Source organism: Triticum urartu, chromosome 3A (assembly GCF_056163025.1).
Source record: "Triticum urartu cultivar PI428250 chromosome 3A, HENAU_Tu73, whole genome shotgun sequence".
NCBI classification, from domain to species: domain Eukaryota; kingdom Viridiplantae; phylum Streptophyta; class Magnoliopsida; order Poales; family Poaceae; genus Triticum; species Triticum urartu.
In genome coordinates this window covers 51,051,508-51,077,557 of record NC_141875.1, presented here as the reverse complement: position 1 = coordinate 51,077,557, position 26,050 = coordinate 51,051,508, and the positions used below count along the sequence as shown (strand labels likewise).

The 26,050-nt window shown below is 49.1% G+C and overlaps 4 protein-coding genes across 5 annotated transcripts; 1 reads left to right on the top strand and 3 right to left on the bottom strand.

The window, feature by feature from the left end:
• Window positions 1–8,464: 8,464 nt before the first annotated feature.
• On the top strand, window positions 8,465–12,663 carry LOC125542728 (uncharacterized). Of its 2 annotated transcripts, none has more exons than XM_048705901.2 (9): window positions 8,465–8,840; window positions 8,950–9,037; window positions 9,132–9,382; window positions 9,492–9,579; window positions 9,678–10,156; window positions 10,268–10,355; window positions 10,449–11,605; window positions 12,152–12,253; window positions 12,345–12,663. In XM_048705901.2, exons 1-9 carry the CDS (start codon window positions 8,562–8,564, stop codon window positions 12,420–12,422), a joined length of 2,610 nt encoding a protein of 869 aa, XP_048561858.2. In that variant the 5' UTR covers window positions 8,465–8,561; the 3' UTR covers window positions 12,423–12,663. The 2 variants fall into 2 exon arrangements, with proteins under 2 accessions (XP_048561858.2, XP_048561857.2); XM_048705900.2 differs by having other exon boundaries at window positions 8,466–8,840; window positions 12,149–12,253.
• Window positions 12,664–12,828: 165 nt separating this feature from the next.
• On the bottom strand, window positions 12,829–13,441 carry LOC125542730 (uncharacterized). Its single transcript, XM_048705902.2, has one exon. The coding sequence runs from the start codon at window positions 13,171–13,173 to the stop codon at window positions 12,955–12,957; it is 219 nt and encodes a 72-aa protein (XP_048561859.1). The 5' UTR covers window positions 13,174–13,441; the 3' UTR covers window positions 12,829–12,954.
• A 1,142-nt stretch (window positions 13,442–14,583) lies between these two features.
• On the bottom strand, window positions 14,584–15,291 carry LOC125542732 (uncharacterized). Its single transcript, XM_048705903.2, has one exon. The coding sequence runs from the start codon at window positions 15,025–15,027 to the stop codon at window positions 14,815–14,817; it is 213 nt and encodes a 70-aa protein (XP_048561860.1). The 5' UTR covers window positions 15,028–15,291; the 3' UTR covers window positions 14,584–14,814.
• Window positions 15,292–23,728: 8,437 nt separating this feature from the next.
• LOC125542729 (non-specific phospholipase C6-like) lies at window positions 23,729–26,050 on the bottom strand. The gene is made up of 2 exons (XM_087546287.1): window positions 24,672–26,050; window positions 23,729–24,275 (listed from the first exon to the last, which is right to left on the bottom strand). Exons 1-2 carry the CDS (start codon window positions 25,963–25,965, stop codon window positions 23,974–23,976), a joined length of 1,596 nt encoding a protein of 531 aa, XP_087402413.1. The 5' UTR covers window positions 25,966–26,050; the 3' UTR covers window positions 23,729–23,973.

The following is a 26,050-nucleotide window of genomic DNA, read 5'->3' as shown; positions in this document are numbered from 1 at the left end:
CCCTGCAACCAAAAATTAAAACGGCCATCTGGCCAGATAGACGACCTCGTGGCCAACATAGAGCGGCAACCGATGCCGCACATAAGCCAGTACGCGATCCACGTGAGTGCTCGCATCAAAAGGACGGCGCAACCATATCCATATACGGGCCACGCAAGCACGCTCCAGCATGCAATGCAACACAACAAACATCTGAACACCACGGTACACCCAAATACAGGGGTGCCGCACACCCCCTATGTTTCACCGATGAGGTGCTGGACCATGAATTTCTAGAGGGATTCAAACCCGTAAACATAGAGGCGTACGACGGAACAACAGACCCTGGGGTTTGGATTGAGGACTACATCCATATGGCTCGAGGATATGATCTCCACGCCATCAAGTACTTACCCCTCAAGCTCAAAGGGCCAGCTCAGCACTGGCTTAAAAGCCTCTCCGAAAACTCCATCGGAAGCTGGGAAGAGCTCAAAGACGCTTTTCGGGCAAATTTTCAAGGGACCTATGTCCGACCACCGGATGCAGACGATTTAAGTCATATAACTCAATAGCCCGGAGAGTCAGCCCGAAAGCTTTGGAACAGGTTCCTCACTAAAAAGAACCAAATAGTCGATTGTCCGTACGCTGAAGCCTTAGCAGCTATCAAGCATAGCGTTCGAGACGAATGGCTTGCCACACACCTCGGCCAAGAAAAGCCGAGAACAATGGCAGCATTAACAAGCCTCATGACCCGCTTTTGCGCGGGCGAGGACAGCTGGTCAGCCTGATGCAGCACCAGCGACCCAAGTACATCCGAAGTCAGGGATGGAAACGGGAAATCACGACACAGCAAAAATAAGCGCTGGAATAAAGAAGACAGCCCGAAGAGCACGGCGGTAAACGCCGGATTCAGAAGCTCTCGGCCAGGTCAGCAAAAGCCGCCCTCCAAAGGCAACAGAGACGAATTGTCCAGCCTAAATAAAATTCTAGACCAAATATGTCAGATCCATAGCACCCCAATAAACCTGCAAATCATACCCACAGAGAATGTTGGGTCTTCAAGCAGTCCGGCAAGCACAACGCCGAACACAAGGGGCAGGATACACCAAGCGAAGACGAGGACGAGCCTCGCAAGCAAAGCATTGGGGAACAGAAGAAATTCCCACCAGAAGTCAAAACAGTCAACGTGTTACACGTGATAAAGGGGAGGAACAAAGCGGCACCCCTAGAGAAACATGCCCCAGGGCCTATCACCGCGGAGTTCTGCCACTGGTCGTCCCAACCGATCACCTTCGACCATCGGGATTACTCGGCAAGTATCCGGCGTGCAGGATGGGCTGCCTTGGTATTAGATCCAATAATTGATGGACACCACTTCACACAAGTCCTGATGGACGGCGGCAACAATTTAAATCTGATATATCAGGACACAGTCCGCAAAATGGCGATAGACCCAACAAAAATATGCCGCAGTAATACTACCTTTAAAGGAGTAACGCCAGGCCCAGAGGCTCATTGCACGGGCTCCCTGCTACTAGAGGTTATATTCGGCTTCCCTGATAACTTCCGCAGCGAAAATTTAACCTTTCACATCGCTCCGTTCCAAAGTGGCTATCAAGCACTACTCGGACGCGAAGCTTTCACTCGCTTCAACGCAATACCGCATTACGCTTCCCTCATGCTTAAGATGCCCGGTCCACGCGGCATCATTACAGTAAACGGAAATATTGAGCGCTCTTTGCACGCGGAAGACCATGCGGCTGCCTTGGCAGCTGCACACTAAACGACCTCACCAACTGAAGCATCTGACAGGTCGTTAAGACCACGGACGCGGTTAGACGAGTCCGGTGCAGTTATATGTAATTGATACAGGTTTGATGGCTATACCCCTATTACAATACAAGGGGCTCAACGCGCGTAAACAAGTGGCAATTAGGCTCAACTTTACTCATCTTGAACTGTACATAGTTTCTTTAGTACAACCTACCTTTTTGCATGACAAATTTTCAACTAAGTTCCTCTCTTTTACAGATGACCATCGTGCTACACCCATCCAGGATACGGCACAACGGAGACACAGGCGTCGACGTGCAGCAGGGACCTGTTCCAAGGATTCTTTTTAGATTAAGACCCTGTGTAAACCTTTTTTACTGTCTCTTGTTGATACACATCCCTCGGATTCTTGGTACAATTGAGAAGGATGCTGACGTCTTGGCATGTGGCCACGTCAGAATAATGCACGTACCTGGACACCAGGGGCTTATTATAAAGGGCATTGTTTAGGCCTGGTTTACACCATAAAGACCGAATACCTTAGGGAGTGCTCGACGTCGCGAGTTTGGCCTTATATGCATCAGCTCCGAGTCATGTCTTTGGTCAAATGTTGGGTTTGCCCGCCTCCTGTGTTTTGCTGCCTTACGTTCCGCTCTATCGGCTAAGGCGGCACCAGGAGAACTACTGTGATTGTGCCCTGGTTCATCCGGACGAGCACCTTAATAGAGAAAGCCGAAAACTGACTGTCATGATATAGCGTGAGACTGGTCAACCACTCGATGACCTATCAGAATCTTCGGGATTCCTCCGCCTTAACGAAGGGCCGTTTCCCGGCCAGGCATGTACGCACCCCGAATTCGGATGAGTGCGGAGCCACCAGGGGCTATATAGTAGCCCCACCGTCAAACTCCTCTGGCTAAGTGAAAGTGTTAAAGCATTATAGTCCGGTTGCCCAGTTCGCTGCGCTATCACCTCCTTAATGGACCAAGACGTTGGATCAAGTGTGAACACGAGTCTTCTGTGAACACCCCCGCATTATATGCGTGGGGGCTGAAGCCGACGACTGCAATCTTTCAGGTTATATACATATATACATAAACGGCTGCACAGGAGGCATCATAATACTTTCGGGCAAAAGTATAAATACAACCTTGATAAATTTAATAAAACATTGTTTCTACAATGGGAATACATGTCACTCAAACATAATATTCTTCGAGCACTGGGCCTCTATCGAACGAGCGCCTTCAAGAACTTCTTCAAAATAGTGCTCGGCAGCCACTCGGCCTATGGCCGAACCCTGCGCCGCAACAGTGGTGGCATCCATCTCCGCCCAGTATGTTTTGACACGGGCAAAGGCCATTCGCGAGCCTTCTATGCACGCCGACCTCTTCATCGCATTAATGCGCGGCACCGCACCAAGGAACTGCTGCACCAAACTAAAATAACTGTTCGGCTTTGGCCTTTCCGGCCACAGATGATCCACAACAGACCTCATGGCAAGTCCGGACAATCTATTCAGCTCGGCCCATTCGGCAAGCCGATCAGTCAATGGAAGCGGACGCTCTGGAACGTTAAATTGTGACCATAATAGCTTGTCCACTTCACGATCTGTTTGATCTTGGAAGTATTCGGCCGCATCGACAACACTCGCCGCCAAGTCCAGATATGCGTCCGCCGAACTCCACAGCCGGTCCAGAGGGGCATACCAAGGATCTCCAAACTTCCTCCACAGCATAAAAGGTTTCCCAGCCGCGATATCCCCGGCTTGACGCAGCTCCTCCTTCTTCGCCCTCATCGCAGAGCGGGTGTCTTTGGTCGCCATCGTGGCCTTTTCCAGGTCCGTCGCCTTCGCCCGGTTTTCTTCTTCAAGAAGCTGGCAACGGTCGGCAGTGTCTTTTAACTTTACAGCCATCTTGGCCATCTTGGCCATTTTTTCCTTGCTCTCGCTATGCGCGGCCTTTTCAGCTCTTAACTCTTCGGCCGCCTTTAAAGCGGCCGCATTACTACTCCTTACTTGCTCCTTGGCTCGGGCAAGCTCCGCCCGAAGGGTCTCCACGATGGCAGCTCCACTTGCAGTCACGATATATTAAAGATACTGGCATCATGCTGCTCTTACTATGTGACATTCACCAGAAAAATCACCTACCCTGTGCCTCGTCAAGCCGCTTGTTAACAAGCTCGATGTCAGCATCTGCCGCATCCAGTTGCCGCTTTAGTTCGGCAAACCCATCAGTCCGGCTAGCCACCGGAGCTTCAACACCTGCACATAACGGCGGTCTGGTTATTACCTGGGACTACGATCCTCTGTTTGCCGCCGTTCTTGATGGCAACCAGAGTCTCAGGGGCTACTATCTACACAGGGCACACCTAAATATGTGCGGTACTGTCAAAAATGTACATCATTTCACGTACCTCAAAACCCGTCAGTAGACTCATAAAGGCTTCATGCAACCCGCTTTCGGTGGACGAAATCCTTTCAATCACCGTACTCATCAACGTGCGGTGCTCTTCTGAGATAGACGCTCGCTCTATCAGATCCTTCAGTACGTCCGACCGCATACCAGATGGTGCCAGACTCTTTTGATTGCTCTCTTCAAGAGCCGGATACTGGGGACTTCGGGTGGCCATAGGATTACCTTCTGGCCTCTCCGGATCAGGAGAAACCTTCCGCGACGATACTTCAAGGTCGCCCGCTTCTTGATCTGGGGAGTCCGGGGGAGGCGTTTCGCTCTCCATCATCTCCGGAAGAAGATCCCCTGAAGACGAGCTCTGCTGAGAAGGGCTAAGATCCGAACTGCAAGATAAATGCTTTGGTTATTTTCCTCAGAAGTAAGGTAGGATATCTTCACTATTAAGTACTTTTTGATTACTTACAACTCGTTAGAGGGTTGATCCCCGCACAGACATTGTGCGGCAAGAGCACCCTCCGAGGCAGGACCCTCTGGTGGAGATTTCTTCTCCCGTTTGGAAACCTTGGTTTCCGGATCTTCAGAGGTAGTCCTCTTCCTTCCCCGGGGCAAGAGAATGTCCGATTCTTCCCCTTGGTTATCCTCCCTCACGGAGGCGCTCATTCCCTCGGTTGGAATAGGTAGCGGTGGAGGCCCGCTTTCGCCCTCTTTATTCCCCCTTCATCTTCCTTTGAGGGCACCGGGCAAGGTGCTGGCTCGAGCATCTTTTCCAGCACCGGATTGTCCAAGCCTTCAGGAAGGGGGGCTGAACACCGGATCATCTTCGCCTTTGTTATCCAGTCCTGGTCAAAGAGCGATTCTTCAGAATGATGTCATGATAAATAAAAAGACGGTGTGTTCGGCCATGGGATTACTTACTTGGGCCGCGGTGCGGTTGCTGCTCAGGCCCACGTCCTTGGTAGTGTCCGGACACTCTATTTGGGGTCCGAAGAACGATTTGTACATCTCCTCGTGCGTCAGGCCGAGGAAATTCTGAATAGTGCGTGGTCCTTCCGGGTTGAATTCCCACATGCGGAGGGGCCGGCGTTTGCAAGGCTGGACTCGACAAACCAGCATAACTTGCATTACCATAACCAGACTAAAATCTCCCTCGAAGAGATCTCGGATGCGGCTCTGCAGTATGGGCATGTCCTTGGCTGGCCCCCAGCTCAGCCCCCTGCTAATCCATGACATCAGTTGTGGTGGAGGGCCCGAGCGAAAAGTGGGGGCGGCTACCCACTTGGCACTTCGGGGAGCTGTGACGTAAAACCACTCCTGTTGCCACAATTCGGACACCTTTGGAAAGGAACCCTTCGGCCATGGAGCGCCAGCAATTTTGCTTATTAGAGCACCTCCGCACGCTGCATACTACCCCTCGACCATCTTCGGCTTCACATCAAAGGTTTGGAGCCACAGGCCGAAGTGAGGGGTAATGCGTAGGAAGACCTCACAAACGACAATAAATGACGAGATGTGAAGGAGGGAATCCGGGGCTAGGTCATGAAAATCCAACCCATAATAGAACATAAGACCCCTAACAAAGGGATTCAGAGTGAGGCCTAGTCCTCGGAGGAAGTGGGAGACGAACACAACGCTCTCGTTGGGTTCGGGAGTAGGGATGACCTGCCCTCGGGCGGGTAGCCTATGCGAAATTTCGGCAGTCAGGTATCTGGCCTCCCTCAACTTCTTGATATCCTCCTCCGTGACGGAGGAAGGCATCCACCGGCCTTGAAGGCTGGATCCGGACATGATTGAAGGTCCGAAGCACCTGACCTGGATTTTGGGTGTTAGAACTCAAGGCGGGGGAGGATTCGATTGAGCACGGGAGGAAAAAAAGTAAAAGCCTTGTCCCTTTATAAAGAGGGTGAATATCAAGCGTCCTCCTCGTGGCCATTTGGGACTTGCCTAATATCTAGGAGTCCTAGGCATGGTTGGGTTACCCATGCCCGTATTGATGAGAATCCCGTAATAAGGGGGACACGATCTCTGCTTTAACAAGACGTGTCAAGAAACCGCCTCGCGTTATGAGCGGGGCTGGTTAAAGAAAAACGGTTTGAATGATTACCGGGCCATGGCATGATGTCGTGCTGCCAAAACATGTCGGCAGATTAGATTTGTGGAAATATTATTCTCTCTATGATGGTGTGTGGAACTTATTTTACAGGGTCGGACACTATCCTTGTTTTCAAATTCTTCCGTGGTGTATTCAGAGGAGGAACCCACCTTGCAATGCCGAAGACAACACTGCGCGCCAGACTCATCGTCATTGAAGCCTGTTCAGGGGCTACTGAGGGAGTCCTGGATTAGGGGGTCTCCGGACAGCCGGATTATATCCTTTGGCCGGACTGTTGGATATTGAAGATACAAGATTGAAGACTTCGTCTCGTGTCCGGATGAGACTCTCCTTGGCGTGGAAGGCAAGCTAGGCAATACGGATATGTATATATCCTTCTTTTGTAACCGACCTTGTGTAACCCTAGCCCCCTCAGGTGTCTATATAAACTAGAGGGTTTTAGTCAGTAGGACAATATACAATCATACCATAGGCTAGCTTCTAGGGTTTAGCCTCTCTGATCTCGTGGTAGATCAACTCTTGTACTACTCATATTATCAAGAATAAATCAAGCAGGACGTAGGGTTTTACCTCCATCAAGAGGGCCCGAACCTGGGTAAAACATCGTGTCCCCTGCCTCCTGTTACCATCCGCCTTAGACGCACAGTTCGGGACCCCCTACCCGAGATCCGCCGGTTTTGACACCGACACCATGCCTCGTAAGAGCCGCATCCCACATCCGCTCCCAATCTCCTCTGGCTCCAAAGCACCGTGGGACGACTTATTCGCCGAACTGAAGTAGGGGCTCTTCGACAATGCGGCCGGCCGGCAGGCCCGCCGAGCCAGCCAGATGCATGATGGCTTGCCGCCAAGCTCTATGGAGGGCAGCGATGCCGACGATACAATGGAAGAGGCGGCCGCCGACAAGTCGGCGCCATCGTCCTTGTCGGTCCATGCCGACATTACCTTTGGGCCAGGCGACATGATGGCAGAAGAGCGGGAGGCGGCGTTTCGACATGCACGGGAGGACCAAAGGTACAACCTCTAGCTTCTCGACGAGCACTGACTCACAAAGGAATAAATCACACGCGACCAGGCGAATGACATTTCCGTCATGACCATGGTGGCGGAGGATCCGGGCTTCCTGGATGAGCAGAGGGCGCTGCTCCGGTCCTACCCCACCGCCCGTGAGATCCAACACGAGCCATGGCAGCTGGGTGTCCTATGGGCGAAGAAAGACACCCTGTTCGCGGGCATTGACGCGACGGAGGAGGAAGAGGAGGAGATTGTGGACGTTTTCAGCTCCATGTTTGCCGTGCCGCCACGACGACGAGGCCGTCACGTCCACGTCCGACGATGTCAACATGGCAGACACTGGCGAGGAAGAGTAGCACACTGGAAGCTGTCGTGGCTTGGGTCTGAGGAGGGCCACCACTCTTCCCTTCTCGCCGAAGCTTCACTTTCGAGGCCTCACGGCCGACTGGTGAACTTGCCGAACATGGGGAAGACATGTCATGAGAAACGGGCGCCGCTGTGGCCGCCGCTGCGGCCGGCGATTATTTAGACTAGGTTAAAAAAGCCTAGTCCGATTATGATTTAGTGGAAAAATGTGATGAATTTGGTCTAGTTTAAGTGAACATCAACCAAGTTGTGTGGAATTCGTCCGTTTAGTTCAATTTTTTTTAAAATGTATGCAGTCATGGTTAGATGGCCAGCTCCTGCATCTATGTCCGCAGACTGGTTTGGATAGTCTGTGGGCGGACACCGTGCCCGTTTTGGAGGTCGGCATTGGAGATGCCCTAAGTAACCAAACATGCCCTTAGTTATCTCGACAACTTAACCGCCTCACAACTCGAGGTAACATTTGCCCATTACACCCATAGGGGTATCATCGCACGTTCGCTAAATTTCACCGTTTTTGGCAGTTTTCATGCAGGAACAAGAGCTGAAATTGATGTTCGATTATACAAAATATCCTCTAAAACCGGAAAGAAACACAATCTCGTTTATTTTTTTAGAAAGAAATAAACTCCCGCGGGGCACCCCGCATTTTTACCGTTCAAACTTCGAAAATCCTACGCGGTTTTCTCAGTAAAAAGAAAGAATTCAATTTCACCAGCCTGTCCCTCTCCCTCTCCCCCGCCTCCAACCCGTTTTGGCGCCAAAAGATCCCAACTTTGCCGCCGAATCCCGTCCTCTTCTCCCCCCCAAACCCTCCCCCACTCCCATCGTCCAATCCCGCCCAGACAGCTCCCGAGCCAGAGGCGCGCGCGAACGCAGCCGCCGCCGCCGCCCCCACCACCACCATGCCGAGCCAGCAGATCCCGGCCACGCCGGTCGGCGGCATCACCTCCCGCCGCCACGCCAAGCTCCTGCTCCACCTCGTCGAAGGGGACGGGGGTGCCGCCGCCGGCGGCGGCGCGTCCGTCAAGGACCTCCGCCTCCGCCGCGTCGTCCCTCCCGCGTCCGCGACCCTCGACGTCTCCCCCGAATGCGCCGCGGCCGCCGCCAAGCCCGGATCCGTCCAGATCCAGAGCACCCCGCCGGAGCCCGTGACGGCCGCCGAAGACCGCGAGAGGAAGCCGGTCAGTCCCCCCCTCCCCCGCTAGTTTCTCGATCTGTCTCGTACCTTGCGCGTCTCTCGACCTCTCTGCTGCTCCCCATCTCACCCCGCTTCGTTGGTGAATGGATCAGATGCTGCCGCGGTCCAAGCTCGTGCGCGACCCGGGCTCCTTCGGCTACCGGCGGCTGCTCCCTTTCCTCAACCAGATGGCCAACAAAGGTAGCACCACCCACCCTCTACTTGGTTTCCCTCCCCCGTGTTCGTGTGCTTGGGCTCGCATTTCATTCCCCATTTCCTCGGATGTGTTTTACAGGTTCAGACATCTCAAGCAGCAAGGACATGCCCTCCGAAAACAAGGTTCCCATCCCAAGCAAGGAGCTCAGCAGATCTGACTCCGGGTTGGCTGATGAGATACCTCCCGTGGGTGGGAGTCAAGGCGGAGCTGCTCCTCTGGATTCCGTGGAGCCGCCGCCTGTTGTGAAGGCTGTAGCAGACACGGAGATCTGTGACAGTGTCAAAGAAGAAACCAAGTCTGCCCCTGTCGATCTCGCAAGCAGCAAGCCCGTGAGTGTTCTTGATACTACTACGTCTCTTGTTTACGTCAGTAAATTAAGCAGGGTTGACTAGATTTCCTGCGTAGCAGTGAGATAATCTGTGCTTCTGCTCGTTTCAGTCTCTTGCCCGCTGCACGAGGTCAAAGTTTGTTCATCACCCGAGCTCATTCAGCTACAAGAGGATGTTGCCATTTCTCATGGAGAACGGTGAGTCGACTGCTGCGTGCAGCTGATTGTGATCCTACTTGCCGCAGTTCTCTTCAAGTTCGGCTTTCTGATAGTTTCCTATTGTCTTTCTGTACCAGACATCTCCTCTCAGGAAGGAGACAGGGCCAAGTTTAGAAGATTATCAGAAGAGCAGCAAATGACATCTGATGAGACTGATGTCCAGGCCAGTGGACAGATTCAATCTGCCACTGCAGAAGTTTTGCTGGATGGCAGTGCAGCTGAAGTGCAGAAAGGCACACAAGGAGAAGAGCCAGCTTCAGTTGGAGACCCATTGTCTTCAGAGAGTGGTGAATTAGCATCAGGCGTGAATGCTGTTCCGTCCGGTCGACAGAACCAGCTTCCTGTTTCAGAAGACACTCATGGTGAAGGAAATGCAGCTGAAATTGAAAGCACTGTGGAAGAGAAGGCATCAAAATCAGATGAGAAGCCTGTTCCTATGGATTCTGTAGACCTGCCTGTTGGGAAGGCTGAAGGAACTCAGGAGGCGAAGGATTGCTGTGACAGTGTGAAAGAGGAAACCAAGATTGTACCTGCTGATCTTGCAAGCAGCAAGCCGGTGAGCTCTTGAGACCATGTCTCTTATTTGCACGTGTAAATTAAACAATGTTAACTGCATTTCCTGTATAGTTGTGACAATTGACATCATGTATTCTTCTGCCTGTTTCAGTCCGTTCCCCGCTGCATGAGGTCAAAGTTTGTTCCCCATCGAAGCTCATTTAGCTACAAGAGGATGCTGCCATTTCTCATGGAGAATGGTGAGTCCATCGCTGTGATTTGCTGTTCATGATCTGTGACACTTATTTTAGAGTTGCCTGTTCTTATAGTGTGCTGTTGTCTTTCTGTACCAGAAACCTCTTCTCAGAAAGAAGACATGGCCAAACTTCAAACAGTCTCGGAAGAGAAGCAATTAGCATTGCCTGAAAATGATGTGTTGGCTAGTGGAAATCATCTTTCTGTCTCAGAAGGCTCCCCTGAAGCATGCTACCAAGCTGAACTTGACAGAATTGTAGAAGAAATATCATCAACAGATGAGAACTATCTTTTGAAGGGTGTACAGCTTCAGTCTGTTGTTCCAGTTGCAGAAGTCTCTCTGGATGTCAGTACAGCTGAAGTGCAGAAAGTCACACAAGAAGTGTTGGCTTCAGATGGAGACCTATTATCCCCAGACAAGCGTGAGCTAACATCAGAGAGGAATGATGTCCTGGCTGGTGGACAGTGTCAGCTTGCTGTCTCAGATGGCTCTGCTAAGGAAAGTGATGTAGCTGAAGCTGAGAGGATAGTTGAAGAAAAGGCAACAAAATCAGATGAGAATTCTGTACTTAATGACAGAGATGAGTCAAGTGGATTAGCATCAGACAAGGGTGAGTTTCTGATGAAAGATCAGCCTCAGGCATGTGACTCAAAGAAGTTACAATGCAATGCTGATCTTGCTCTAGCACAACAATGCCAGAGCCCAGAGTCAGGATGTTCTATCAAGACAGTAATGGTGGATGGTGGAGCTGATCCACACGGTTCACCAGAGAGACATGATTCTGTGGCTTCTCTTGGTGGCCTACTGCTTGATGTGGGAATGATCTGCAAGCCTTCTGAACCTTCTATTGGCTCACCCTTATCAGCAGAGGGAATGTCTGGTTGTGTTGCACATGCTGAATCAGGGCTGAGTAAAGTGGGCACACCGTCTCCATTGGGTTCTCCTTGTTTGGAACAACAACGCCTTTCTCCGAAGATACCCTCCCCTAGCAGTGGCGCTTTCAGCGGCGCCTCTTTTCTGAAGAAGCGGGGCTTTTCTCCGAAGAAACTTTCTCCAAAGAAGGGAATACTTAAGAGGCATACAATGGGGTGCAGGGGCATCTGCATGTGCTTGGACTGCAGTGTGTTTCGTCTACGTGCTGATAGAGCTTTTGAGTTCTCTAGGAAGCAGATGCAAGAGGCAGATGATATAATAGTGAACTTACTGGAGGAGGTGGCAAGTCTTAGGAGTATGGCGGAGAAATCTTCTGGCAAGGTAAGTGTATTCACCGGCACTTCACTTTCAGTTTCTCGTCCTTGTGATGAAGTTCTACACTTGCATTTTTCTCCAAAGGAGAGAAACGCTGAATAGTATATTTTGCTTTGCTACTTGTTTTAAATGAATCATCATCTGCCTAAATGAAGATTCATTGCCAGGACCAAGACTTAATTCAGGTTGTCACCCACATGCATTTTTTAAACTTGGCTGCAATTTTCAAATCATGGTTATATCTGTCATGAGCCCTCTGCATGGCACTCCTTGTGTATTCTATTTATGTGTGCAACTCTTGTGAGCACATACTAGTAAAACATATTAGGAAACTGGCTTTTAACACTAAATTAAAACCTGGGAGTGCAATGCCTGTAACCTGACCTGTCCTTTCTCAGCTTACAATTTATTTTGGCTGTTTACCCATCATGGATGGGAATCCTGTCTGAAGATTTAGCTGCCTGTAGCATTACTGTAACTTGCAATATATTTGAATTTTCTGTTTTAAAAGATGTCAGTACTGAAGAAACACTTCTGTTAAATCTGCAGCAGGAGCAGATGGAAGCTTGCCAGAGGGCGTTGCGGGTAGAGGAGGTGGCCAAGGAGCGTCGGCAGCAGATGCTGGCCGAGCTCAACTCTCACTGCAAAATTCCTGTGAGTGGCCTCCCTACCTTGTGCAACGGTTTGCCATGAGAACTCGCCGGAGTCGGTTTAACTAAACAATCGTGTCTTTGAATGGATTCAGGGCCCAAGGGTGAAATTCGCTCAGTACGTCGAGGGAAAGATGGCCTCTTCTCCTTCCAGCAGCAGCAGGAGGCAATAACCACATTTGCGAAGACGCCGGTGATTGATCGCTGCCGGATGTTTGTGGTAGTGCTGGATTTTGTGGGAATTCAGCGCAGTTCAGTGCAATTGTTGTCTCATGATTAGATTATGTAGAGAGAGGTGGAAGCTCTGTTGGTTCCACTGAAGGAAGAAGGAACAAAAGCTGGTTGTGATGTGTCTGTTCGCATGTAAATCAAAGTTTTTTTTAAAATCAAAGCTGTGAAACTGGAACATGCCAATCTGGTCTGTCTTTGAACTTTTTTCCTTCTGAGATATTTTTTCTTGGGTCGATGAAACTCACTCATCAATTTTAGCCCTCTTTGACTGGTGCTACTGAATTGCACCTAGATATTTTTGGGGGTATGGCTCAAATCAACCATTCAATAAATCACAGGTTGATGAACTGACAGACAATCCTGAGCATATAGATTATAAATAGAGTAAAAAATACAAACATGGAACACACACGATGGATCTCTTGCTCACACTAGCACTACTAGCTAGCTGGTGGTGTGTGGAGTGCGGGAGGTTTAGCCGGCGTAGACGTGGACGCCGACGGCGACCATGAAGATGGCGCAGAAGGCGAAGAAGATGACGGTGTGGACGAACATGGCGATGCCGTTGGTCTTCATGCTGTGGAACTCGGGCCGGCCGCGGCCCCCGCCGCCGGGGATCTCGCAGATCAGCCCCGGCAGCATCACCACGAAGAAGGCCGTCGCGATCAGCACCGGGCCCCAGTCGCCCGACATGTTCGTCCGATCAACGGTGAGCTCGAGCGCCCCTCTGTCAATCAACAGCTCTGTGTATCTATGCCAGTGCTGCTCTCCTAGTTAAGTTTCCATCTATAAATAGGATGTTGGCCGGACGATGACGACGACGGTGATGACAGTGTGGCGTCTGGCGTGACCAGATCGGGCGAGCTGCCGTGCCGTCCAGGGCGTGGCGGCCGGCCGGCGAGAAATTGTCACTAGCAGGCGAGTTCAAGTGTTGGGTGGACCTAGGCAACAAAACAAAACCCATCCATCACATCACGGCTTCTGAGACCCCAAAGGCCACATCCTGTGAGACCTAGACAACTTATTTGCAGTCCGGAAGAAGATCACTTGTGTCTCTCATCATCCTGCCTTAGCCTCGTGTACTACACCACCAGCTGAACATGTCATCTTTTTACTGCTACTAACCAACCACTACTGTATATTTGACTGGTGTATGTGTGTGTTCGTGTGCAGATAATGTGTCACTGTCAGAAGCTTAAAGACGCAGCCTGCATGCTCACTTGTCAGCACGGCTAACAACAAGCACACCAGCCAGCTACAGTAGCCAAGACAGACACCGTCCACCATATCATCACTCTCACTCTCTCAAGAGTAGGCTCAGCTCTTCACTGAAGCAGCTCTGCATCGTTCTCTGAATAACTCTCTGAATCACTTGCAGCCTGAATGCAAGGATACACTGAAGCAGCAGCAGCTCTGCATCATTCTCTGAATCGCTTCCAGACCAATTTACACACACACACCAGTTCCAAAGCTGGAGCAGCGACGTTTTTATTCCTGTTCCTTTTAGGTCACACTCACATAAGCTGGATTTTGTTCCTTTCCTGCACCAGTCACTACCCAGAAAGAAGGCTTTCGCCCCGCTTTGTAGATAAAAGCCAACACAGCACCGCGCGCGCTACCGCGACTCGACACCAAACCCTCTGTTAACTACGCACATTTTACCCGACACATACTGTAACTACTGACCTTGTTTCCTCGGCGCCGCTGCGCCGAAACAGTTTCAGGGAGAAAAGAAATGCAAACAATCTGAACAAGGATGGAGGTTGCAAAATTAAATTTATCTTCAGAGGTGACTGAATCTTAGCTAGAAGCTAGGAACAAATTTCTTCCTTAATCACTCTGAAAACCAGGCTCAGTTCTTCACTGAATGCTCTGTGCGTTTCTTTTAGGACGAGGAATCATTCACTCACCCTCAGCTGGGGACTTTGATGGATGCTCTCCAATTTGTTCCTTTCCAGCACCACTCACATCCTACCGCGACTCCACACCAAACACTCCTTGTATCTGACAGACACTGTAACTACTACTGCTAACCTGCTTCGTCCTCTCTTGAAGCAGCTTCAGGCACAAGGGAAATGCAAACAATCTGAATGACAAAAAGTGTCACAGAAACAGAGCTTTATTTATCTTGAGGTAAGTGAATCTAGCTACAAGCAAAGAACCAGTTTCATCCCCAGTCACCACGGCGACATTGCCGATCGACACGGTGAGCGAGCGAGAGACACTATTATGCATGAACCCACATAAACAAGACCCTAAACTTTCAGAGAACCCAGCCCAGCTACATGTTCAGCTGATGGATGGATGTTGAAAACACGAAACACCGAGTTCGGTTCAGGGGCCGAGGTCGATGTGCACCCCGACGGCGATGAGGAAGATGGCGGCGAAGCTGAAGAAGATGACGGAGTGGACGATGATGGAGACGGCGCTGGTGTGGAAGTTGCCGAACTCGATGATCCGGCACTTGCCGGGGATCTGGAACAGCAGCCCCGGCGACAGCAGGATGAAGAGCACCAGAGGGATGAACACTCCAGCCCAGTCCTGCATCTTCTCCCCCCCTCACTCTCTCTCTCTACCTTCTACTCTTCTTGACTCCTAAGGTAGAACAGGGTATGCTCTGACACACTGCAGAGGAGGAGCCTGTCTATATAGCAGCAGCTAAGCTAGCCAGTCTATCTCTCTGTGCAGTGCTATATAATGGCCATACAATGGATACCAGTAGATGGAGGAGGAGGAGGAGGAGGTTGGAGCAGAGCTTTCATTCATGCTGCACATGCCATCATTCCAGGAAGAAGAAACACGGCCTCTCTACTTTAACCACAACAGGCAAAGGGCAGCCGAGCCTTTTATGAGCACCAAAAATGGACCGCTTTTCACTTGGGCGGTTGGAGGCAGTTAGAAAGGCTGGAAATTTTCTGTTCATAAACAATCTATATGGTGTAGAATAAATTAAATGGATACTTCCTCCGTTCCTAAATATGCCTTTTTAGAGATTTCAATATGAACTACATACGGATGTATATAGACATATTTAAGAGTGTAGATTCACTCATTTTGCTCCGTATGTAGTCTATATTGGAATCTCTAAAAAAACTTATATTTAGGAACGGAGGGAGTACATATTTGGGCAGATGTAGCAACAAGTATAGCATGCTGTTCATGCTTTTTCATGCTATTCATGTTTTTCTGTCTCACAAAACATGCTATTCATGCTTCTCTGTTCCTAGCCAATCTGGTGTAGAATAAATTAAGGATCAATAATTGGTGTTGGAGTATTTAACAGATGTAGTAGCACTGATTCTTGTTTCTGTCTCACAACATACCATGCATTACCGAAAAAGGGTTTCCCTCGCTTTGTATTCCAAAGCAACCAACATCGAGTACAGATAACGCTGTGGCGAGCAGCACAACACACCAAGAAAAAAGAAGAAGAAACAAATGCCAACCACGGCAGCTTGGCAAAGCGCGGATGACCCGGCACCGCGGCGCCCACCGGACACAAATCACCACAGACCAAGTCTCCGATCCGCCGCGTACCAAGCAGCACCTCCAAGAAGGGATGCGACGCCGACGACGCTGCTGCCCGGACGAGTCCTCAGGTTTCCCCGGGCACGCGGAGGGAGGTGGGGGGTGGATACCACCGACACCCTCCAGGAAGGAATGGTGGCACCTACAGGTGTCACCGCGTCGGGGCCGAAGCCGGCAGGGATTTCTCCCGCATTCCAACCCCAACCGCCCAACCGGACGGAACCGACCTGCCAAACCGTCGCCCACCACCATGCGCCAACGCAGTACCGCCGCCACCCACGCCGCCTCACTACGAACACCACCACGAGGCCAAGAGGACCGGAGAGAAGCTCACCACGACGGGAGCAGCAACACCGACATCGAGCGGGAGGGAACCACCTCCACCGCCGTCGTGCGGGAGGCCCGTGCCTCCGGCACCGTCGCGGTAGCCGTCCGGACGCGGCAGCGGGGCATGCCGGGCCACCCCTGGCCCAGCCAGGCCCGAAGCGGGCCCGTTAAGCCCCGCCGGCCACGATGCAACAGGCCGGCGTCGTCGTCGCCGGCACCCAGCCGCTCGTCGCATCTCCTCCGCCTCCCAGAAGCCACGCCGGAGACCATCCCCGCCGCCGGCCCGCCCAGGCCCAGATGGGGCCTGAAGGGCCTAGATTTGGGCCGAGCGGGCGACGCCAGATCTCGCCGCCGCGCTGCCCCGCCGCCAACGGCAGCGCCGCCGCCCAGCTGCTCGCCTGCATGCGCCACGGAACCCCCCGCCACGCCAGACCGCCGCCGCCTAAACGCACCCCCCGGAGCCCGGAGCAGCTCCGCCCGCGCTGGAGAGCAACCGGGAGGGGAAGGGCCAGGAGGCCGCCGCCACCAGCAGCCCCGGGCCAAGCCGGCCGCGGGCGCCGGCGACGGCGGCGGGAAGGGAGGAGGGAGGGAGGGCCTGGAGGGAGGAGGCCTGGCGCGCGGCCGGTCGCCCGCGCGCGCGCGCCGGCGGGGGGGGGGGGGGGGGGGGGGCGACGCGGTCGCGAGAGGAAAGTGCAACTTTCCGTTGCTATCAGTATCAGACTTCATTCCTGTCATACCATGCATTACACAGCAGTAATTCAGATGTTTTAATAGACTGATCGAAAAGGGAGGCAGCAGGTTACTGCAAGCATAGGAGCTAAGAGACACTAATAAGGGGAATAAGTTGCCTGTGTAGGGGTATATACATGGCTTCTGAAAGGGAGGTCAGCTAGGTTAACCATTGGTTGGTGAGGGCACCTAATTAATTAAGCTGGCACTTCAAAGTCAGACCAATAAACTGGATAGGAAGAGGACACCTAAATAGAGATCCTCACAAAAAAGATTTCCTGACCACACAAAAAGGATTCCTGATAAAACAGCTGGCAACAACAAGTTCCTTGTTACCAACTCACACAATTAGACAATAGCTACTGATAATATGAAATGTGTCTCGGTGAAAAGCAAAAGCATGGAAGATGATGGTAGCTAAAAATGACGCGCGATTAGATGCGAGTTCGAGAGAATGAAAGAAGATGGTTAAAAGCATGCACTAGTAAATTCCAAACCACCGCAAATCTTCGTCGTGACTTGACAGGTTAAAGCATGTTATTTGTAAGTTCCTTGTTAAATCTCAACAGTTACTGCTAATTAAAATGTCATTTTACCCACCAAGTTACTGATAATTTCCTTGATAATCAAAATGCCACTTTAGTTAAAGATAGTGTCAACAGGACCAGTCCTGCATCTTCTCCCCTCTCTACCTTCCGCCTCCTCCTTGGATAGAATAGAAGATGCTCGGTCTCTTTGTGCAGCAGAGCTATATGGTGGCCATACAATGCCAGTAGCTGGAGGAAAGGAGGTTGCAGCAGAGCTTTCATGCATGCACATTCCATTCATTCCAGGAAGAAACATGGCCTCTTTAACCACATCAGGCAAGGGCAAGGAGAGTCAAGTCTTTCATAAGCACAAAAAATGGACTACTTCTCACTTGAGCAGTTAAGAGGCAGTTGTAAAGGCTGGAATTTTCTGTTCCTAAGCAATCTGGTGTCCAGTAAACTAAATGGATCAATAATTGGTGCTGCAGTAGTTAACAGTAGTAACTGCCAACTAGTACTCCCTCCGTAAAGCAATATAAGAGCGTTTAGATCACTACTTTAGTGATCTAAAAACGCTCTTATATATTTTTTACAGTGGGAGTATGTCATGCCATTCATGTTTGTGTCTCACAATAAAACATGTAGAGCAGAATTCAAATGTGTTTGTAAGACTGATGAAAAAGGAAACTCAGCAGGTTACTGCATGCATAGGAGCTGATAAGAGTATACTTATTGTTGGTAAGGGGAATTTGTCTAAAAAAAGTTGTCTATGTAGGAGTACATGGCTTCAGAAAGGAAGGTCAGCTAGGTTAACCATTGGTTAGTTTTGGTGGACAGCTAACTACTTAAGCAGGCCCATGAACTGGGTAGGCAGAGGACACCTAAATAGCCGCACACCAAGTCTTACTAACTTTCCTGACCACGCAGAAATGGTTCCTGATAAACAGCAAGCAAAAGCAAGTTCCGGGTTACCAAGTTACACCGATAGGCAATAGTTACTGGCGATTTGAGCGTTGTCTTCATAAGAATCCTCTCTTGCAAAAAAGCAAAAGCATGAAAGATGATCATAATTAAAATGGCATGCATTCAGACGTGCGTTCGAGAACATGAAAGATGATGGTGAAGTAGCAGAAGAGTCCGGACCCCCGCAAATCTCATGCCAAGTCTTTGTCTTGTCGTGGCTTGACAGGTTAAAGCATGCTGTTCATAGGTCTGTCATATTGACAAGATTAGATCACGGTGTGTGTCCGTGGGTGAGACTGAGAATATGCATCGGTTAGGGAGTAAGTGGGATGTCTGTGTCGGCTGCCAAAGCAAAAACAAGAATGGACTAGTGGTGTGCTGAATGGACCATGCATGCATGATGAAGCCTTTGGTTGCTTGCTTTCTGAATAAAAAGCATGAAAGGGACCTTGTTTCAACTCCAGGTTTATCAGGAACTTCATTACTTACTCTAGGTCCCCTGCTTTACACAATGATAGTGATCTATGACTTACACGAATACAAAGTAAAATGGAAATATAACTGAAAGTTTTGGTTGCAGGTTAAACGATGAGGTTAGTAACAAGCACAATCACTTGATAAAACAAAAACAGAGTCTTAAAGACAGATGCAAAGATGAATCCAGCATCAGCAAAGGTGTTGCAGATGATCATGTCCACAGAAACACAACAAACGACTGAAGAGCACCGCTTCGGTACAACCCCCCTCACAAAACGTATAAAGGACAATATGGACTTTACTCACTTTCGTATGTACGATGGCTCGTCTATGAAATACGTCAACTGCTCCCTCGTCATGGGCCGGCCCACTTACACCTTGTTTTTCTCTTATGTAATAAGTGTTAAAAAAATATGCAACAAGCTATTGGTACCTTCGTCTTGGTGGCCGCTGGATTAACATTTCGTCTGATCTGACACGAAGGTTAGGCGCTGAATATTTCCTTCCTAAATCAGTGCTTCTAGTAATCACTCCCACGTATATAGCATCTCCTCCCGCTAATCTCTCCATGGATAATTAATTTTGTGCTTCTAGTAACAAACTAGTAACTGGTTCCCAGAAATTACGCTAATTGTTTTGGTTGGTTGTGATTGCTTCCAACAAACAAACACAAAAAATAATGCTTCCCAAAAATTACATATTTGCTTCCGAGTTTTTTTCATGGAACAGATTTGCTTCCGATAAATAAACAAATAAAGAAAATCAATTGCTTCTGGATGGTTTTTCTCAGCAACGCAAACGCCATGGAAACATTTTTTTTTCCGATAGAAGCACATGGAATGGAAATATATTATTCAGAAAAATCTGCTTCCAAAATAAAGGTACTCCAAAAATTCGTTTCAAATGTATATATCTCTCCCTAATAATAAAGCACGGATTGAGTTTGTCGGGTTCACCGTCATCCTCTATTTTTTTTCACTTCTTCCGTACGTGGTTTCTTTGGCCGGTTCTTACGAGGTGGTACTATTCCCCTGCCTCCTCAACGGTTCGTTGAGCGTGCGCCCTACGGTGCGTGCACCCGCTTGGGCTTCATGAAGCCGGCCCACCTACACCGGGAAAGGCAAAAAAAACAGTGGCAAATTGTGTCGTTACCGGATCGAACTCACAACCTCGTAGGAAATTTCTAAGGCTGCAGCAAACCGAGCTAGAGAACGTTTCTGTTTAGTACCACATCGCTTTAGGCATGCCATGTTTTTTGCTTTCTAACATTATATGCAGTCTCTAGGGTTTTCCCACTGAAACCCCTAAAATACTGCCCGCACATGACGCAACATGTGTTCGGTGTTCGAATTCATTCAAGGTTTGCGTGGGTGACTACCTTGGGCATGGCCATACACTGGCAACATTTGGTGCCATTTCATGCATGACAGAACCTACACCATGTTCAACCGGGTTCATTCAGGTTTGCTGGCACGACAAGTCTCAAAGCAGTTTTTTTCAGGACCATAAAATGGAATCGATTTATTTCCACACACTGGCATCACCATGGAAGGCATGCATGCCAAGTTTCATTGCTTTCTGACATTCTATGCATTTTCTATGGTTTTCCCCGTGATAAAGCCCTAAAATATTGCCCGCATGTGGCACAACGTGTGTTTGGTGTTCGAATTCGTTCAAATTTTGCATTGAGGCCTTCCATGTGCATGCCCACACGCTGGCAAAATTTGGTGTCATTTCATGCACGACATGACCTACACCATGTTTGATCTGGATCGTTTGGGTCTGTCGGTAGGGTAGGTCTTGAACCAGTTTTTTTTTTCACATTAACCAAATGGAACCCAAAAAATCCACACACTAGCATCACCATGGAAGCATGCATGCCAGGATTTGTTGATTTCTGACATTATATGCATTTTCTAGAGTTTTCCGAGTGAAAAAACCTTAAATACTACCCGCATGTGACGCAACATGCATTTCGTGTCCGAATTGTTTCAAATTTTGCATGGAGGCCCTCAATGGGCATACCCAAATGCTGGCAAAAATTGATGTCATTTCATGCACAACAGGGCCTACACGATGTTCAATCGGGACCGTTCGGGTCTGTCGGTAGTGTAAGTCTCGAACCAATTTTTTTCACATTAACCAAATGGAGCCAAAAAAAATTCCACACACTAGCATCTCCATGGAAGGCATGCATGATATGTTTCATTGCTTTCTGATATTATATGCATTTTCTATGGTTTTCCCAGTGAAACCCCCTAAAATACTACCCGCACGTGACGCAACATGTGTTAGGGTGTCTGAATTCGTTTGAATTTTGCGTTGGGGACTACCTTGGGCATGCCCACACGTGAGATAAACTGGTGTCATTTATCCATGGTCCAAAAAAATTTACTATTTTTAGGAGTGTGCTAGACTAGGCGAGACGGGTGCATGTGTGAGCATGTAGTTTTCTCTAATTTGAATGCCTACGTTATTTGCAATCTCCGTCATTATCAATCAACATGAACCTTTTATTATATCCAAACAATTTCTTGGAAATTTGTCAACAATTTTAGAAATTTAAATTGTATACAAAATTTTAGAAACTTGAACACTTGATGTTGTACACTAATTGCAAACCACATGGTTTTTTTTAAATATCAAAATTTTGAAACGCAAACATTTGTTAAATTTGTGAACAAAAAATTTCGAAAAGAGGAACAGTTAAATTCCCAAATAGTTTCCGAAACTGTAAGCAATATTTGAAAACAACAACAGTTTATGGCATTCCAAAAATATTTCAATTTTTAACAGGTTACAAAAAGAATAGTAAATTTCAAAAATGATAAAAATGAATTAATGAAAAAATAAAAGAAAACGAAAAAAGAGAAAATAATTCAGCCTTGGTTCAACTAGGCGACAACATCGCTCCCGTCCGGTTCCTGTTAGGCCAACACAATCGTTCGCGAATTTAAGAAAATTTCATCAATTTTTAAAACACATTTTCACGAATTTGAAAAAGAAATTGCAGGCTTTGACAAATGTTTGTAAAATTTAAAAAGGCTTCATGGATTGAAAAAAAGTTCACATATTTGAAAACAAAGTTCATGAATTTATGAAAATATTCATGAATTTGAAAAGTTCATGGTTTTAAGAAAAAGGTTGATGATTAAAAAATAGTTTAAAGTTTTTTAATAAAGAAAATAAAATGAAAAAAGATAAAAATAAAAAATAGAAGGAAGACGAGACAAACAAAAACCGAAAAATAAAAACCACAACATGTTCCTGAAGATGTTCGGAAAAGTTTCGATTTTTTGAGAAAATATTTCTTGTGTATTAACGCTCTTGTGTTTTCTTATATATTTGGCGCTACATATTACCATGAATTCTGGTGGAATGAAGTGGTTAGCAGCGCTTGTCTTTAGGTGGGAGGTCTTGACTTCAAGTCCTCACGAGGTCATCTTTTTATCAGTATTTTTACATCATTTATATTGAACTTGGTAGGAGGGACATTGCTTAATGGGCCGGCCCAGTCGTGAGGTGCAATTCTTATATGAACGAGTTCTCGCGACGTACTTTCAAAAAAGACCATCTTGCCCTTTATTATGAAGGGGTATGTGGTAATCTTAACCGTTGATGTATTTAGGGGGGTGTCATCTTTTTATCAGTATTTTTACATCATTTATATTGAACTTGGTAGGAGGGACATTGCTTAATGGGCCGGCCCAGTCGTGAGGTGCAATTCTTATATGAACGAGTTCTCGCGACGTACTTTCAAAAAAGACCATCTTGCCCTTTATTATGAAGGGGTATGTGGTAATCTTAACCGTTGATTAGGGGGGTGTACCGAAGCAGAAGTGACGACTGAAATGTTCGAGGAAGAAATACGGTCTCTATTAACAAACAGATATGCTTGTCAGAATAGATTCCTCCTCAATAGCTGCCACTGCACTAGCTGGGCTTTGCAGAAGAAACATTGTGATATAAGAAGCCCAATGGGTTATGATCCACATGAACCAAACCGTGGCCAATTAAAAATGAATAAGTAAGAAGCTAAGCTTGATTATGTCCATAACTTGAAATCATACATCCCTCCAGCCTGTCTAACTTTCTCAGTGAACAACAAATTTAAAGCAAAGCACCATAGGTAACCATTTTCCCAAAGACAAATGTCCCCCGTAATTTATCGTTATAGAGATAATATGTTCCTCTGTAACAAAATTCAAGCAAATGGTCCGCACATGTGCATTACATTTCAATGTAAAAGTTAGTTAAATTGGCAAACAGGGCTGTATCATGAAGGCTACTGGAGGCCCCTATTCAGTTATAGGTATGTCACAAGGTACTTGACCGATCCAGGCATCCAGCACTGGGTCAACCAACTAGTTACTACTCCTGATTCCCCCTCTTCTGTGTCTGCTATACTAGTGTTTCAGATGATCATGCTCACAGAAGTACAAATAATGATCGAAATGTTGACTACTTAATAGGCTTTGCCATAGAGAGGTTGAGATATCAGAAGCTCAATGGGTTATGGCCCATATAAACCAAACAATGTCCACTCTAAAATAAATAAAAAAGAAGATAAATTTTATACATCCCCCCAATGAGTCTCAGTGAACAATAAACTACTGTAAAACAAACAAACACCCCAGGTAATCATTTGTCAAAGACAATTGTCCTCCGTAATTTTTTGTTATATATATAATAATATGTTCCTCGGTAATGAATACTATATAATAATGTGTTCCTCCATAACGAAATTCAAGGAAATGATCCCCAGATGTGCACTCTACATTTTTGAGGTAAAAATGAGTATTACATTGGCAAAAGGGGCTATACAGTTAAGGTTCTTGCAGCCCCCTATTCGGTTATAACTGTGTCACATGGCATTTCATATATATACTAATATTTCACAACATTGTAGATGCTAGCCTTGCTAAGCCTTTGACTTATCTAATTAAGGACTTGAGGTGGTACTCTTACTTGTCAAAGATGACCTCATGGTAACAATTGCAGACTCATTTGCGCCTAACCGTCTGGCCTGCCTGCTTGCCTGCAGAAAACCTGTGATGGCTCGTCTCACATACGTGTCGGCCTGCTTCACGGTCATCTTTTTCTGCGTCTCCTGAGCGGAGCTCGTCAACATGTAGTCGCCGTTCAAGAAGCTTGCTAATTCGACGAGCTCACGCTGGAAATCCGAGAGAATTCCGTGGTCTTTCGCTGGTGGTGTTCTCTCAAATGGCACTTCTGGCAAAGTCTCTGTAAAGGATGAAAACAGAACAAAGTTTCTTCATTCATACTGTAAGCTTCAAATTAAGCAGAGAGCATCCAAATTAAGTGAATTGTGACTATAGTTCTGCCAAATTTTCCATTCTTCATTCATACTCTTGAGCTTCAAACTATGTAGAGAGCATCTGAATAAGTGGAATTGTGATGACTATGATTCTGCTGAAATGAATTCCCCATTGTGTTCATGTGAGAGATCCTCAGTAGTATTAAGTAGAGAGGATCCAAATTAAGTGAAATGTGAACTAGTATGATTCTGCTAAATTAAGTGAGCTCTGACTATAATTCTTCTAAATTAAGTGAACTCTGACTATAAATCTGCCAAAATTTCCCCATCGTGTTCATGTGAGAGATCCTCCGTAGCAGTACCTGGGCAATCTGTCCTTGGTTGGTCAAGCTGGGTGAAGATGTGCTCAAATGTGCCTGCCCATTCATCCCTTTTGGTGAGGAAGTCGGATCTGAGGTTGAAGATCTTCTTGATGGTGGCCGGGATGGAGGAGTGCTCGTACTCGGATGTCGCCGTCGGCCCGTTCGGCGGCCGCCCCACCACCGTCCCCTTCTTGATCCACGGCGATACCATCATTGTGGGCACTCTGACCCCGAGCCGGTCGAACTTGAAGAAGAAGGGGACGGGGCCCCTGAGGCCGTCGGGGCTGGGCACGCCGGCGACGGGCGTGGCGACGTGGTCGTAGAAGCCGCCGTGCTCGTCGTAGGTGACGATGAGCAGGGTGTCGTTCCACTGCGGGCTGGCACGCAGCGTCTCGTACACGTCCTTGACGAGCCTCTGCCCGTTGGCGACGTCGTGCGCCGGGTGGTCGTCGTCGGCGGGCGTGCCGGTGAGGTCAAAGTACCTGGGCTCGATGACGGACAGCGCCGGGAGCCGCCCCCTCCGGGCGTGGTCCCTGAATGCGGAGTCGTAGAAGTGGAAGCTCTGGGCGGCGGCGCGCACGGTGCGGAGGTTGCGGTAGAAGAGGGTGGTGGGGATGGTCTTGAAGTAGACGTTGAAGCGGCGGCCGTCGGCGGCGAGGGAGTCGAAGATGGTGCGCTGCGGGTAGCCGCGGAGGAGGTTCCACTTGTCGTGGGCGACGGCGCCGTGGGAGGTGGCGGAGTAGAGGAAGAGGCGGTTGGGCTGGGTCGGGCCCGGGAGGGAGGAGAACCAGCGGTCGAAGACGGCGAAGTCGGCGGCGAGCGCGGAGAAGGCCGGGAGGAGGGACGGGGTGAAGCCCCGCATGACGGCGGAGGAGAGCAGGGCGTTGACGGAGAGCGCGGAGCGGACGAAGCCCGACATGGTGGGGGGAGCCGGCTGGTCGGCGGCGCCGGCGGTGGAGTTGGGGCGGAAGCCGAAGACCTGGTCGAGCACGTCCTCGAAGGAGTGGCCGGGGTCGTCGGGGACGACGAGGGAGGCGTCGGCGGAGACGCAGACGGGCGGGAGGGAGGAGTTGGTGGGGTCGACGTTGCACTCGGCGCCGGTGAGGCCGTCGATGGGGAGGCCGAGCAGGCGGCGCATCCAGCCCAGCATGTGGTCGAAGGACCGGTTCTCCAGCGCCAGCACCACCACGTTCTTGATCGGGCTTGCTCCGCTAGGTGCGGCACTGGACGTGCCGGCGGCGAAGGCGAGAAGCAGGAGCAGCAGCAGCGCCCGCATTCCCATCGGCGGCGGCATTGCCGCGGCGGTGGCGGTGGCGGTGAGTGAGTGAGGGAGTGGACGAGCGGAGCACGGAGAGCAAGGGAAGTTGGGCTGGCCTGGC

Coding starts and splice junctions, on each gene's coding strand:
- LOC125542728 (XM_048705900.2), top strand. CDS start 8,562: ATGCCGAGCCAGCAGATCCCGGCCACGCCGGTCGGCGGCATCACCTCC. Junction 8,841..8,949: donor AAGACCGCGAGAGGAAGCCG/GTCAGTCCCCCC, acceptor TGAATGGATCAG/ATGCTGCCGCGGTCCAAGCT. Junction 10,356..10,448: donor GCCATTTCTCATGGAGAATG/GTGAGTCCATCG, acceptor TTTCTGTACCAG/AAACCTCTTCTCAGAAAGAA.
- LOC125542730 (XM_048705902.2), bottom strand. CDS start 13,173: ATGTCGGGCGACTGGGGCCCGGTGCTGATCGCGACGGCCTTCTTCGTG.
- LOC125542732 (XM_048705903.2), bottom strand. CDS start 15,027: ATGCAGGACTGGGCTGGAGTGTTCATCCCTCTGGTGCTCTTCATCCTG.
- LOC125542729 (XM_087546287.1), bottom strand. CDS start 25,965: ATGCCGCCGCCGATGGGAATGCGGGCGCTGCTGCTGCTCCTGCTTCTC. Junction 24,276..24,671: donor ACCAAGGACAGATTGCCCAG/GTACTGCTACGG, acceptor CATCCTTTACAG/AGACTTTGCCAGAAGTGCCA.